We start from the raw sequence: 15142 nt of genomic DNA, 5'->3' as shown, positions 1-15142 counted from the left end.
GGGCAGCCCAGTGACCCCGAAACACTGCAGGGGCGGCTGGCTGGGGTGATGCTGCCCTGGCCCGCAGGAGATGGGCTGGGGGGGGAGATATCCCTGTCCCGGCTGCCAGGCCCGAGGAAAGAGCTTTGTCCCTGCTGGACTGCTGGGGCTGGGCACCTCCCCCTGCCCTCTCCTATCCTGCGTGCTGCACCCTGCGTCCCAATCCTGCATCCCTTATCCCACATCATGTACCCTGCACCCTGCGTCCCAGTCCTGAACCTGTATCCCACATCCTGTATCCTCCATTGCACATCCCAGTCCTGCATCCTGCATCCAACATCATGTACCCAGCATCCCACACCCCAATCCTGCATCCTGCATCCCACAAAATTACTCTGCATCCCACATACAAACCCTGCATCCCGCAACCCACATCCTGCATCCTGCGTGCCAACCCTGCATCCCGCATCCCAATCCTGAACCCGTATCGCACATCCTGTACCTTCCATCAGGCATCCCAATCCTGCATCCCAGTCCTGATTTCTGTACCCTGCATCCTGCATCCCAGTCCTGCATCCCGCATCCCAGTCCATCCTGTATCCCAATCCTGCATTCTCTATCCCAGATCCTGCACCCTGCTTCCTGCATCCCAGCCCTGCATCCTGCATCCTGCACCCCAATCCTGCGTCCTGCATCCCACATCCCAATCCTGCATCCCATTCCTGCATCCCACATCCCAATCCTGCATCCCAGCCCTGCATCCCAGTCCTGCACCCCGCATCCCGCATCCCAGCCCTGCACCCCGCATCCCCATCCCGCATCCCAATCCCGCATTCTCTATCCCGCCCCCCGCCCTCCGCCGCAGCACAAAGGCCGGACTACAGCTCCCGGCGTGCCCGGGGGGGCGGGCGGGGACCGGGGCCGGCCGCGCACCCGCCCGCCCGCGTCCCTGCGTGTGCGTGTGCGTGTGCGTGTCCGCAGGGCGGCAGCGAATCAGCCGCGCCGCCCGCCCCCGCCCTGCCCGGCCCCGCACACGGGCGGGGCGCAGCGGCCGCGCTGCCATGAGCGAACGCCCGGCGGGGCCGCCCCGCCGCCCCCCGGCCCCCCGCACCCTGCGCGGCCCCCGCCCGGCCCCGGCCCCGGCCCCGGCCCCGGCCCGGGCGGTGCTGCGGGGGCGGCGCGGCTGAGCCCCCCGCTCCGTCCCGCCGCCCGGCCCCGCCCGCCGCCGCCATGGCCGGTAAGTCCCGCAGCGGCTGCGAGGCGCTGAAGGTGGTGGCCCGCTGCCGGCCCATGAGCAGGAAGGAGGAGGCGGCGGGCTACGAGCGCGTCCTGGAGCTGGACGTGAAGCTGGGGCAGGTGAGCATCCGGAACCCCCGCGCCGCCCCGGGGGAGCTGCCCAAGACCTTCACCTTCGACGCCGTCTACGACGCCAGCTCCAAGCAGGCGGACCTCTACGACGAGACGGTCCGGCCGCTGATCGACTCCGTGCTGCAGGGCTTCAACGGCACCATCTTCGCCTACGGCCAGACCGGGACCGGCAAGACCTACACCATGCAGGGGGCCTGGGCGGAGCCGGAGAAGCGGGGCATCATCCCCATCTCCTTCGAGCACATCTTCACCCACATCTCCCGCTCGCAGAACCAGCAGTACCTGGTGAGGGCCTCGTACCTGGAGATCTACCAGGAGGAGATCAGGGACCTCCTCGCCAAGGACCAGAGCAAGAAGCTGGAGCTGAAGGAGAACCCCGAGACGGGGGTGTACATCAAGGACCTCTCCTCCTTCGTGACCAAGAACGTCAAGGAGATCGAGCACGTGATGAACCTGGGGAGCCAGACGCGGTCCGTGGGCAGCACCAACATGAACGAGCACAGCTCCCGCTCCCACGCCATCTTCCTCATCACCATCGAGTGCAGCGAGACGGGGCCGGACGGCGAGGAGCACATCCGCGTGGGCAAGCTCAACCTGGTGGACCTGGCCGGCAGCGAGCGCCAGAGCAAAATGGGGGCCCACGGAGAGCGCCCCAAGGAAGCCTCTAAGATCAACCTCTCCCTCTCCGCCCTGGGCAATGTCATCTCCGCCCTCGTGGACGGCAAGAGCACGCACATCCCCTACCGGGACTCCAAGCTGACCCGCCTGCTGCAGGACTCCCTCGGGGGCAACGCCAAGACAATCATGGTGGCCACCTTGGGCCCGGCCTCTCACAGCTACGATGAGAGCCTCTCCACCCTCAGGTTCGCCAACAGGGCCAAGAACATCAAGAACAAGCCCCGGGTGAACGAGGACCCCAAGGACACCTTGCTGCGGGAGTTTCAGGAGGAGATCGTCCGGCTGAAAGCCCAGCTGGAGAAACGCGGCATGCTGGGGAAGAAGAGGAGAAGGAGCAGCCGGAGGAAGAAAGCGGTGGATGGAGAAAGCACCATGGAGAACGAAGGGGAGGATGACAATGAGGATGGCCTGGAGAAGAACATGGAGAATTACTTGAAGGAGCAGAAGGAGAGGCTGGAAGAGGAGAAAGCCGCTATCCAGGATGACCACAGCCTGGTGAGCGAGGAAAAGCAGAAGCTGCTGCAGGAGAAGGAGAAGATGATAGAGGATCTGCGGAAGGAGCAGGAGGCCACGGAGCTGCTGGCCACCAAGTACAAGGTACGTGTCCCCACGTGCCGTTGCGAGCGATGCTGGGGGAAGACCTGCTTTGCCTCCAGCCCCTCGTGGGTGCTTGAATGGGGCCCGAGCCGGGTGCCCGAGCAGGGTGCCCAAGGGCAGCCCCATGCTCCCGTGTAGCTGTGGGCCGCCCTCAGACATGGACCTGCCTGGGGACCTTGTGTGGGAGCTCCTGGGGGCGCGGGGTGGGAAGGGCCGTGAGGGAGCGGATCACTGGTGGCACGAGTTTGCTGTGCTCAGCTCTTGTCCCCCTCGGCACAACAAAGCACCTTGCGGCGGGGTGGGGGAGTGATGCTGCAGATCCGTCCCCGGTGGCCCCGGGAACACGCCCGGGCTGGGGCTGGGGACGCGGCACCGCCTGCCCCCCGCCTGCCCCCCCAACCCCACGGCTCCCGCCCAGCCCGCAGGGCTCTGCCGAGGGGCAGGGCAGGGCTGTGAGCCCTCAGGCGGGGCCTGGCAGCTCTGCAGGGACCCCCGTCCCCCCTCCCTGCCTTAAATCCTTCCTGGCACCCCCCAGCCGGAGCGGCGTGGGTGGGGGCACGTTACTGGCACCCTCCAGGCGTGGCACGCCGCCGGCCCAGGGATGCTTGGGGATACGGGGCTGGGTGTGAGAGGGGCTGTGGCAGCCCCAGCCCAGCCCCAGGCGGCCGTGCTGGGGGTCCAGGGCTGCACCACTGCCCCCCCCAGCCCTGCTCTGTCCCCGGTGAGGCTGGGGGGTCCTGACCCCCTCCCACCTGCCCGCGGCTGCTGCGGGGCTGGCGTGAGCGCGGGGCTGGGACAACGGTCACGGCGGTGGGGAAGGAGCCCCAGCACCCTGACCCGCCATGTCACGCTCCGGCACAGCCCCTCCGTCACCGCGGTGGCCTGGATGCGGTGGCCGGGCCGCAGACCTAGCACGGAGCCCTCCGGGAGGGGACGTGCCCGGGGTGTCCGCCTCTGCCTGGGAATTCAGGGGTGAGCAGGGGGATGCTCTCGTACCCGCCTCCATGGCCAGAGCCGTGGTTGTTGCAGCCCCAGGCACGCATGGCCGTGCCCAGGGACGCATGGCAGCGCCCAGGGACGCGTGGCCATGCCCAAGGATGCATGATCATGCCCAGGGATGCGTGGCCATGCCTGGGTGCCTGCACAGAGACCCACGGGCTCACCCGTGGGCGCCCGACGTGCCGCTGGGACAGAGCCGTGGCGGGGACACCGGTCGCCGGCTGGCATGACGGGTGACCCGTGATGGGTGCCCCGGCAGAGCCGGGTGCTCGGCAGGGAGGTGGGCTCCTCGCAGCCGGTGCCCCCCGCCGGGTGGAGTGCAGGTTGTCGCTGGCAGCCGTCCCGCGCGGTCTCCTCGCCCGGCACGGCGCAGCGGGGCTGGCTCGGGGCCACCGCGTGTCCTGTAACTGCTGAGTAACCAGGCAGGGCCGGCGGCGAGATGACGCTGCATCCCCTTCGGTGGCCTTCGGGGCCGCTCCGCACCCCGGGACCCCCCAGCCGTGGGGGTACGGTACAGTCACACCAGCGAGGTATCGCCCCAGGGGGCAACCCCCCCCTGTGCCAGCGATGGAGGGGCAGAGCCTGCCGCGACGCTCACCCCACTGGGCACTGCCGGGGGCCTGCCTGGGGGGACGTTGCGGGGGGCACTGGGTGGCTTCCCGGTGCCCGTGGGCAGCTCTGCCACGCCGCGGGGCCGGGCAAGGAGGCACCGGCGTGAAAAGAGCCCTGTGACCCGCTCACGCGTTTAATGGCTCCATAGTGACCACGGCAAAGGCAGCCGTAGTGACCGGGGGGACACGGGGTGCCCCACACACGTGCGGGCGACGCACGCTGGACCCCGTCTTGCCGTCGCACTCGTGGACGTGGGCTCTGCCTCTGCTGGCTGGCACAGCCGGGGCTGGCCCCACGGCTGGGACACGCGGGCACAGCGAGCTCGGAGAGGCGGGGGCCAGCACGCCCCGGCAGATGTGCACCTCGGCGCCCAGATGTGCACCTCGGCGCCCAGATGTGCATCTCAGCACCCAGATGTGCACCTTGGCGCCCGGGTGGACAGGCCGTGCCGCAGCAGCAGGCTGCAGGGGAGCCTCTGCCCCGGCTGGGTGAGGGTGCTGGGTGAGGGTGCTGGGTGCGGCTGCTCCGGTGGCTCTGCCGGGTGCCGAGGCTGGGGTCAGCGGGCGGGAAAGTGCCGGGGAAGTTATTTGGGTGCCGGAAATGAGCTCCCGTGCGAGGCTTAGCCTTCAGTCTGTCCCAGGCGCTAAAGAAGATTGGGAGTCGCCTTCGTTAGAGGAATAAATGCAGGGAGAAAACGGCCGCGCCAAGAAACCCCTTAATCCCGCGGCAAAGGCGGTAGCCGGCGGTGAACGCCGCGGGGAGGGCTGGCAGCGCGGTGCCCTGGCCGAGCGTCTTCCCAGCACCCACCTGGTCCCCCCGGTCCCCTCCCTGATCCCCCCCTGGCCCCCGAGTCCTGCCGGGGCACAGGGGACACTCACCAGCACGGGGTGCAACTGGGACCAGCCGAAAACCGGTTTTGGAGGAGGAGGTGTGAGGGGCGACGGGCCCCTAGAGCCCCAGTGCCCCCAGCCCGGCTCCCCCGGGGAGCCCTGGCCCAGGGCTGGCGGGGGGGGGCTGCCCTCAGGGGTCTCAGCCCCCCACCACGGCAACCCAGTGGCTTCCCGGCAAAACGCCGGGCCAGCGGCACCCAACGGAGGGCGGCGGGGCCGGGAGGAAGGAGCAATCCCCAGTGTTGGGGTCTGGGGGGTGCGACAGGGTCGGGGGGGCTGGATGAGGCACCCATGGGGGGATGTGCCCCGTAGCGCTGAACGGCTGCGAGGGGCTCGCGGGGGTGGGGGAAGGTGGGAACTGGTGGTACGGACGCGGGGGTTGTCCCACGGGTGCGGGGGGGGACACTTGCATGCCCCTAAAACCCCACGCCGTCCTGCGTGGGGCTGGGAAGGGGGAAAAATAGGGGAAAAATAGCCCCAGGTAGCTGTCGGTGTGAACGGGGGTCTGCGGTTTGCCTGAGCCCCCACCTCCGTGCCCAGGGCCGTGCTGGGGTACAGCCGGGGGGGCACAGCAGCCCGGGGAGGGCCCTGCCCAGGGGCAGGTGCTGGCAGCACCGATGAATGCCACGTGTGACCCCCCTTGGCGTGGCGTCACGGCCCTCCTGCCTGGCAGGGCCTTGGCTGTGGCAGCGGGGGGGCCCCGGGGGTCCGGGCACGGTACGGAGCAGGGAGGGAGCTTTGCACTCGGGGCTCTCGATTCAGGGGGTGCAGAGGGACCGTGGGTCCCCGCGGGTGAGCGCAGACGCGTGCCGGCGCGGCGGTGGCCAGCGCCTGGCAGGGACGCCCCGGGGACGGCGGCGGTGTCTGCGAGATTAATTTTTAAAGCCGCGTGCGGTGGCGCAGTGGCATGGGGACGTCTGGATCCATCCCTCCCGTGCCCCTGAGCCGCAGCCGTGGGGGGCACAGGGTGCCCCCACCCCACCCCACCGCCAGCCGCACTGTCCCACTGACACCCTGACACGGTGTCACGGCTACGGGTGTGTGCACGGGTGTGCGGACGCCCACTGTAGTGTGGTCACCTCATGCATGGGTGTGCACAGACACCCGGCGCTTGTACGCGCACCGGCACACGTGTGCACGCGTACCCGGCACGCGTGCACACATCCAGCACGTGTGTGCGCACCCCTGCGCCTGTGCACGCACGTGGGCCTGCATGAGTGTGCATGCATGAGTGTGCTCACGTGTGTGTGCAGGGGCACGCAGGGATGTGTGTGCATGAGTGGACGCGCGTGCATGGGGGGCTGCGCGCAAGCGGGTGCGTGCAGGGGGTGAAGGAGAGCGTGCATGCGTGTGAGCACAAACAGCTGCACGCTCGGGCGTGCGTGGAGAAACGTGCACACGCGTGTGTACGAGTGTGGGGGGGGTGTGACTGTACACGGGGGTGCGCACGTACACCGATACGTGTGTGTGTGTGCGGGGGTGTGACTGTACACAGGGGTGCGCACGTACACCGATACGTGTGTGTGTGTGCGGGGGTGTGACTGTACACAGGGGTGTGCACGTACACCGATACGTGTGTGTGTGTGCAGGGGTGTGACTGTACACGGGGGTGCGCACGTACACCGATACGTGTGTGTGTGTGCGCGGGGGTGTGACTGTACACGGGGGTGTGCACGTACACCGATACGTGTGTGTGTGTGTGCGGGGGTGTGACTGTACACAGGGGTGTGCACGTACACCGATACGTGTGTGTGTGTGCGGGGGTGTGACTGTACACAGGGGTGTGCACGTACACCGATACGTGTGTGTGTGTGCGGGGGTGTGACTGTACACGGGGGTGTGCACGTACACCGATACGTGTGTGTGTGTGTGCGGGGGTGTGACTGTACACGGGGGTGCGCACGTACACCGATACGTGTGTGTGTGTGTGCGGGGGTGTGACTGTACACGGGGGTGTGCACGTACACCGATACGTGTGTGTGTGTGCAGGGGTGTGACTGTACACGGGGGTGTGCACGTACACCGATACGTGTGTGTGTGCACGGGGGTGTGACTGTACACGGGGGTGTGCACGTACACCGATACGTGTGTGTGTGTGCACGGGGGTGTGACTGTACACGGGGGTGTGCACGTACACCGATACGTGTGTGTGTGTGCGGGGGTGTGACTGTACACGGGGGTGTGCACGTACACCGATACGTGTGTGTGTGCACGGGGGTGTGACTGTACACGGGGGTGTGCACGTACACCGATACGTGTGTGTGTGTATGCGCGGGGGTGACTGTACACGGGGGTGCGCACGTACACCGATACGTGTGTGTGTGTGCGGGGGTGTGACTGTACACGGGGGTGTGCACGTACACCGATACGTGTGTGTGTGCGCGGGGGTGTGACTGTACACGGGGGTGTGCACGTACACCGATACGTGTGTGTGTGTGTGCGGGGGTGTGACTGTACACGGGGGTGTGCACGTACACCGATACGTGTGTGTGTGTGCGGGGGTGTGACTGTACACGGGGGTGTGCACGTACACCGATACGTGTGTGTGTGCACGGGGGTGTGACTGTACACGGGGGTGCGCACGTACACCGATACGTGTGTGTGTGCACGGGGGTGTGACTGTACACAGGGGTGCGCACGTACACCGATACGTGTGTGTGTGTGCGCAGCCGTGGGGCAGGGGAGCCCCTTTCCCCCAGGGAGGCAAAGGGAAATGCGGGTGGGGTGGGGTGGGGCGCGGGTGACGGGGTGGGGTGGGACGGGGTGGGACGAGGGGGTCGGGGTGGGACGGGCGGGGGGGCACGCACAGTCCCGGGGCCCGGCTGAGCTGCGGGAAGTGCTGCTGCGGGTGGTTTCCCTGCAGCGAACCCCCGGCCGGTCCCAGGGGGCTCGGGGCAGAGCCCCCCGCCCAGCTCGGCGCGGCTCGGCTGGGGCTGGGTCCCCGCTGCCGGCAGCTGCTGCACATCCGCGGCGTCCCGCGGGCTCGCAGCTGTGCGGAAGGAAGCGGGACCCGAAACAGCCCGGGCTCGGCGCCAGCGGCCCCACGCCACGTCCCTGCGGAGGGGGCACGTCGCTCGCACCCCCCGCCGCCCGCCCGGTCGTGCTGAACCAGCCCCGAGCTCGTCGGTGTCCATGCGCAGCCCCCTCCCATCCGTGGGGACCGAAGCGCATGGGGACCGAAAGCTCCCACCTCCCCGGAACGAGGGGTGCGGACAGGGAGCCCAGGACGGGGGCCGGGGACACGGTGACCGCCCGGCGAGGGTGGCCCGGGTCAACCCCGTGGGCCGTGCTCTGACCCCCGCCCGCTCTGCCCCAGGCGATGGAGAGCAAGCTGCTCATCGGGGGCAGGACCATCGTGGACCACACCAACGAGCAGCAGAAGATGCTGGAGCTGAAGCGGCAGGAGATAGCCGAGCAGGTAACGGCGCGGGGGCCTGACCCGGCGTAGGCGGACGACGGGGGTGTCCCGGGGGGCCGGTTCCCCCTCCCGGCTCTGAGCGTTTCCCCTGCGCTGCAGAAACGCCGGGAGCGGGAGATGCAGCAGGAGATGTTGCTGCGGGACGAGGAGACCATGGAGCTGCGGGAGACCTACACCTCCCTGCAGCAGGAGGTGGAGATCAAAACCAAGAAGCTGAAGAAGGTGAGAGCGTGGCAGGCGGGACGCCCGTCCCTCCGGCCGCCGCGGCCCCGCGGCGCGGGGCTGAGGGGCTGCTCCTCTCCCCCAGCTGTACGCCAAGCTGCAGGCCGTGAAGGCGGAGATCCAGGACCAGCACGAGGAGTACATCCGCGTGCGCCAGGACCTGGAGGAGGCGCAGAACGAGCAGACGCGGGAGCTGAAGCTCAAGTAGGTGGTCGTGCATCCCCTGCGCCCGGGCGCAGCCCTGCGGGGTGGGCAGGGCAGAGCTGGGGTGCGCGGGGCAGAGCTGGGGTGCGCGGAGCAAAGCTGAGGTGGGCAGGGCAGAGCTGGAGTGCGCAGGGCAGAGCTGGGGTGCGCAGGGCAGAACTGGGGTGCACACAGCAGAGCTGGGGTGCGCAGGGCAGAACTGGGGTGTGCAGGGCAGAACTGGGGTGCGCACAGCAGAGCTGGGGTGTGCAGGGCAGAACGGGTGCGCAGGGCAGAACTGGGGTGTGCAGGGCAGAACTGGGGTGCACACAGCAGAGCTGGGGCGCGCAGGGCAGAGCTGGGGTGTGCAGGGCAGAACTGGGGTGCACACAGCAGAGCTGGGGTGTGCAGGGCAGAGCTGGGGTGCACACAGCAGAGCTGGGGTGCGCAGGGCAGAGCTGGGGTGTGCAGGGCAGAACTGGGATTGCACACAGCAGAGCTGGGGTGTGCGGAGCAAAACTGGGGTGCACAGGGCAGAGCTGGGGTGCGCGGAGCAAAGCTGAGGTGTGCAGGGCAGAACTGGGGTGCACACAGCAGAGCTGGGGTGCATGGAGCAAAACTGGTGTGCGCAGGGCAGAGCTGGAGTGCACACAGCAGAGCTGGGGTGCGCAGAGCAGAGCTGGGGTGTGCAGAGCAAAGCTGGGGTGTGTAGAGCAGAGCTGGGGTGCACACAGCAGAGCTGGGGTGCATGGAGCAAAGCTGGGGTGCGCAGGGCAGAGCTGGGGTGTGCAGGGTAGAATTGGGGTGCGCAGCTGGAGGGAGTGATACTCCTGCCGACGGGGACAACTGCGCGCTTCCCACCCTGTCAGCGGTGGCAGAAGGTGTGAAACATATTTGAACCTTTGAGCTGGGCGAGTTGCACGCAAGAGTATTAAAAAGGTGCTGAGAAAGGTGAAAAACCAGAAATACCCGAGCAGAAACGCCCGCAGCAGCAGTGGGGGCTGTGGCTGTTTCGGGACGCGGCGGTGGTGGCTGGAGGTAAGCGTCCCCCGAGGGCACCTGGAGACCGGCCCCGGCCCCGGCGCGGTCCTCGGAGGGAGAGCAGCTTCGGGGGGACTCGGGGTGAGCCCCAGCCCCGCGGGAGCTCCCGGCACGACGGTGGCACCCGGCAAAGCCGGACGGCGTTCCTCCAGGAACCTCCCAGCAGGAGAGGCCCACCGCCTTTAGTGGGTTTGTTTTCACGTCAAGCAATAATCTTACTCAGTATCTTTAAAAAACCGCTCCCAGACATGTATAAGCACTGTACATTCTCCAGGTAAAATATTTATACTTTTTACTAGAACAAAAATTTCATCTCGGGCTTTGCTACCTTTCCCTTCGGACCCCATTCAAACTGTTTAAAAGCCGGCAACTCGGTGAAGCAACTCATGGACTCGAAAGCGTTTTCTGCAGCTGCTCCATTGGCCCCAAAAAACGTGGGAAAAAAGATTCCTGTGGGGCCATCTTGCTTCTCTGAGGTTTCCTTTATTTTGCGGTCGGGCAGCGGGGGAGCGGACGGGCCCGGGGGGGAGGCGGGGGTCCCGGCCGGGGGAAGCGGGCAGAGCTGCCCCGGTGTCTTCGCTCCTCTCTGGTGACCGTCGTCTTCTGCCCTCCCGCTCTGCTCTCGCCGCTCTGTCGGCCGGGTCTCTTCCTTCAACCTCTCCGTTTCCATCATGTTTCCATCTCCTGGATGTTTTCCCACTTCCCTGGGTCTCCCTCTCTTCCCGAGGTCCCTTTCCGCTCCCTTTCCGACCTGTTTTCTGTACTTGTCGCATTAACTCCTTCCTCTGCTGCTCCCTCCCGCCCCCTCGCTCCCGCTCCCTCTCTCTTGGCCGGTCGCTCGCTCAGGTACTTGATCATCGAGAACTTCATCCCACCAGAAGAGAAGAACAAGATCATGAACCGCCTGTACTTCGACGGCGAGGAGGACCAGTGGAAGTTCCAGCCGCTGGTGCCCACCGGAGGGTACGTCCCGGGCCCCGGCCCACGCTCTGCCCCAGCGCTGCCAGCCCGCGGGCACGAAGCCTCTGCCTGCAGGGCAGGGATGTCCCCCGGGCTGGGGGGGACAGCAGGGACCCCGGGATGCTTGCAGGTGCCTACAGGTGGAAATCCCCTCCGAGCCAAGCCCCACCAGGAAGGGCCCCCCTTCACTCCCTGCAGACGAGCTCCGTTCGTCACTGTTTGGATGCATTTTTAGTAGGAATTCATGTTCTCTGATAAATGTTCCTCTCTTAATTTATTTTTTAGAAACAGCAACCAAATGAAGAAGCGGCCTACCTCTGCGGTGGGGTACAAGAGACCCATCAGCCAATACGCCCGCGTGGCCATGGCCATGGGATCTCACCCTCGGTACCGGGTAAGCGAGAGGGCACTGGTACGTGCCGGGGGGACAAGAAGTCATTGGATAAATGGGATGGACAAATGGGATGGGTGGGTGGGTGGTTGGATGGATGGGTGGGTGGATGGGTGGGTGGATGGGTGGTTGGATGGATGGATGGATGGATGGGTAGATGGATGGGTAGATGGATGGGTGGATGGATAGGTGGGTGGATGGATGGATGGATGGATGGATGGATGGATGGGTGGGTGGATGGGTGGATGGATGGATGGATGGATGGATGGGTGGGTGGGTGGTTGGATGAATGGGTGGGTGGATGGGTGGGTGGATGGGTGGATGGATGGATGGATGGATGGGTGGGTGGATGGGTGGGTGGATGGGTGGATGGATGGGTGGGTGGATGGGTGGGTGGTTGGATGGATGGATGGATGGGGGTTGGATGGGTGGATGGATGGGTGGTTGGATGGATGGGTGGATGGGTGGATGGATGGATGGATGGATGGACGGATGGATGGGTGGTTGGATGGATGGATGGATGGATGGATGGGTAGATGGATGGGTAGATGGATGGGTGGATGGATAGGTGGGTGGATGGATGGATGGATGGGTGGGTGGGCGGGTGGTTGGATGGATGAACAGTGGGAGAGAAGATGGAGCAAACAAGCTCACGATGATTTGGGATACGTCAGTTCAAGCTCCCAGCTTTATCCTCGCGCTTGGCAGGATCGGTGGCCGTGCTCTCAGCCGGCCCTGGAGCTGCTGGCTCACTGGCTCTGGCAGCTCCTGCCGCTTGAAAGGACGGGGCCATTCAGCCTTGCCTGCTGGACTCAGCCCCGGGAAAGACCAGAAGGGCCTGAGCAGAGCAGGGAGCCTGGGCACCAGTGTGGAGCTTGCCCTGTGGCTGTGGCAGCCAGAGGAGGGTCCTGCTCCCTGGCATGCCCGTCAGCTCTCGGCAGTGTGGACTTGCCAGAGCTGGTGCCATGTTTTGCCACACGGTGACTCCTCGTGTTGGTTTTCCCTTTGCCCTGTCCTGCTGCAGGCTGAGAACATCATGTTCTTGGAGCTGGACCTCTCCCCGCCGGCCATCTTCGAGTTTGAGCGGAGCAGGGACCCGGCAGAGCAGGACCCCCGGGCTCTCCACCTGGAGAGGCTGATGCACCTGGACAGCCTCCTGGAGCGGCCGGCGGCCTCCCGCGTGAGGAAGTCCCGCTCCTGGTGAGTGCCGGCGGGCGGGGGGACGCACGGGGCTGCGGCGCGGCCGGGATGCTCCGTGCGGGCAGCGCGGGGGCTTGGGGCAGGCGGAGGAGTCGCAGCGGAGCTGCAAGCCCCCCGTTCCTCTCGGGGTTGAAACTGGCCGTGAATTGTTGGGGTGCGATCAGATTTTAAAATACGGCTGACTTCATTGCTTTGGTAAGGGTTGTTGGCTAAGTATTAAAAACAGTGTGATGATGTCATATATCATCATATACATCTCAGCACAGGACAGACAGGGACCTGTGGGAGCGGGTCCAGAGGAGGCCACCAAAACGATCAGGGGGTGGAACAGCTCTGCCATGAGGACAGGCTGAGAGAGTGGGGGTTGTTCAGCCTGGGGAAGAGAAGGCTCCGGGGAGACCTTATTGCGGCCTTTCAGTGCTTAAAGGGGCTTATCAGAAAGGTGGGGACAGACTTTTTAGCAGGGCCTGTTGCGACAGGACAAGGGGGAAGGGTTTTAAACTGAAAGAGGGGAGATTCAGACCAGATAGAAGGAAGGAATTGTTTACGCTGAGGTGGTGAAGCCCTGGCAGAGGTTGCCCAGAGAGGTGGTGGATGCCCCATCCCTGGGAACATTCAAGGTCAGGTTGGACGGGGCTCTGAGCAACCTGGTCTGGTTGGAGATGTCCCTGCCCACAGCAGGGGGTTGGACTGGATGGACTTTGAAGGTCCCTTCCCACCCAAACCATTCCGTGATTCGATGACACGCAGGTATCCCAGATGACACAAGGTATCGTCCTGCCCAGCACCGGGTGTCCTTTGGTGCTGCCTGCGTAGCAAATGACTGGGAAACTGGCTGGGTTTCAGGGAGAGCGGGCGGCAGGGGAGGGGGAAGGAGAAGGAAACCAGGTTTTCTCTGTTCGTCTCCCCATCCAGGTGCCAGACGCCGCGGTCACTGCCATCCTCAACCACGCATGTCTCCCTCACCTCCAGCTCCCCGCGCGCCGCCACGACGCCAGCTCAGGAGTGACGTCCTGGACCCCTCGTCCCCCGCACCGCCTCGCGGCGAGGACTGTGCCCCGCCGACGGCCGAGGAAGGGGCCCCAGCCGGCAGCATCTCCACCGGTCCCAGTTCGTCTTTGTCTTCAGCTACTTTGTGTGCGCGTGTGTTTGTGTGAGACCCTCACAAACAGCCCCCGGGGCGAGGGGAGCTGCCCTCTCCTTCCTTCTGCCCCCCCTCCCCGATCTGGATCTGTCACTTTATTTATTTAACGTATTTATTTATGGAGTGGTTGATGCGCAGCGTCAGGAGGCGCGTTCGGACTGGAGGACATCCAAGGCTGGCAGTGGGCACCGCGCCGACCGCTCCTCGGGTACGCTCAGCTCCCACCCCTCCCCGCGCCGCCGCCGCAGCCCCCGCGCAGCGCTGGGGCACGGGGACGCCGCCGGGGTGGGCACCACCGGCGCACTGCTCACCGTCGTGCTCCGCGGAGCGGGCAGGAGAGGGCACGTGCCCCTCTCTGGTGGCTTTGGCAGAAGGTGAGGCAGCCCTGGACTCTGGTGCTGCGTTTGCTTTGCTGGATCCCAGGGAATTTGGCGATTTCTACAAGGATTTGGAGACTTCGTGGTGGCAGCACCTCGCGCTGGGCTTGTCAGAGCCCAGAGGGACTCTCCAGCCCGCATCAACGCTGGTGGCAGCAGTGACATCTCACTGACTTCTGGCATGGCTGCACTCCAGGAACGCCAGCTCCACCCTTGCAGATTAACCAAACCAAGGCAGTGCCGTGGGGCCGGGACGTCGTTCAGCTGTGCCACGCTCTGGAGACGGCTGGCCCTGTCCTCTTCAGTGGCCTGACACCACATCCCCGACTGCGTGGGTGTGCAACTCCTTACAGCAAGAACAGGAGATGGAAATCTCCGTCCCCTTCCACCCAGCTGTCCCAAAGACACAGATAGGCTGGGGAGCAATGCTACCTAAGTGAAACCAGAGGTGAGAGCGTCCACCATCCTGGCAACTAAAGGCAATGAAGAAATGCAGGAGAAGATGGTGATGCCCGGAGGAGTGATGTCAACATCGCTCTCCTCCGGGCTGGGTAATACCACATGGAGGTCACCTCGTCGTTGGGAGAAATTTCCTGGTGATTGCGTGGGTCGCGGGGGGATGGAGGTGAAACGGGTAGTGGATAAGAGGGGCAAGCCATACGGCCACTCTGCTGATCTGAAATTCATCCCGGGCAGCAGCGCACGTCGGTGCCAGGACATCGCCCGGTGTTCGACTGAGGGAAGGTGGGTCCTTGTCGAAGACCTTTCCTGGCAGTGCCAGGCCAGCAGCTGTGGTTTCCCTGGGATGGCTTCTGGATGCGCGGAGGTGGGGGAGATCCGTTTGTAACGGACGAGGGAGCGACCCCCTGGTTCGCGTGGGAGGAGAGGGGTCTCCAGAGGGACGTATGCTGAGGCCGTCCCTGGGAAGGCAGATCTGAGAAGATTGCAGGTAGAGGCTGTCTTCTGGCGTCTTCTGCCGATGAAGAGAATTTCTTCCGCTGGAGGACTGGTCACCGCTCACCTCGATGACTCCTGCACCCGGGACCCGGCGTGAGGGAGGGAGAGGGAACGAGGCACAGACAC

General features: G+C 65.5%; 1 protein-coding gene across 1 annotated transcript; it reads left to right on the top strand.

Moving 5' to 3' along the window:
* Positions 1–1209: 1209 nt before the first annotated feature.
* Positions 1210–14370, top strand: KIF3C (kinesin family member 3C). The gene is made up of 8 exons (XM_075144734.1): positions 1210–2622; positions 8440–8541; positions 8641–8763; positions 8849–8967; positions 10834–10950; positions 11233–11341; positions 12363–12538; positions 13454–14370. The coding sequence occupies exons 1-8, from the start codon at positions 1210–1212 to the stop codon at positions 13545–13547; spliced, it is 2253 nt and encodes a 750-aa protein (XP_075000835.1). The 3' UTR covers positions 13548–14370.
* Positions 14371–15142: the final 772 nt, after the last annotated feature.

Source organism: Calonectris borealis, chromosome 3 (genome assembly GCF_964195595.1).
Source record: "Calonectris borealis chromosome 3, bCalBor7.hap1.2, whole genome shotgun sequence".
In the NCBI taxonomy this organism is placed as follows: Eukaryota; Metazoa; Chordata; class Aves; order Procellariiformes; family Procellariidae; genus Calonectris; species Calonectris borealis.
Note: the sequence above shows the minus strand (reverse complement) of the source record. Positions and strands in the feature narration are given on the sequence as shown.

Coding starts and splice junctions, on each gene's coding strand:
- KIF3C (XM_075144734.1), top strand. CDS start 1,210: ATGGCCGGTAAGTCCCGCAGCGGCTGCGAGGCGCTGAAGGTGGTGGCC. Junction 8,542..8,640: donor GGCAGGAGATAGCCGAGCAG/GTAACGGCGCGG, acceptor CCTGCGCTGCAG/AAACGCCGGGAGCGGGAGAT. Junction 8,968..10,833: donor ACGCGGGAGCTGAAGCTCAA/GTAGGTGGTCGT, acceptor TCGCTCGCTCAG/GTACTTGATCATCGAGAACT.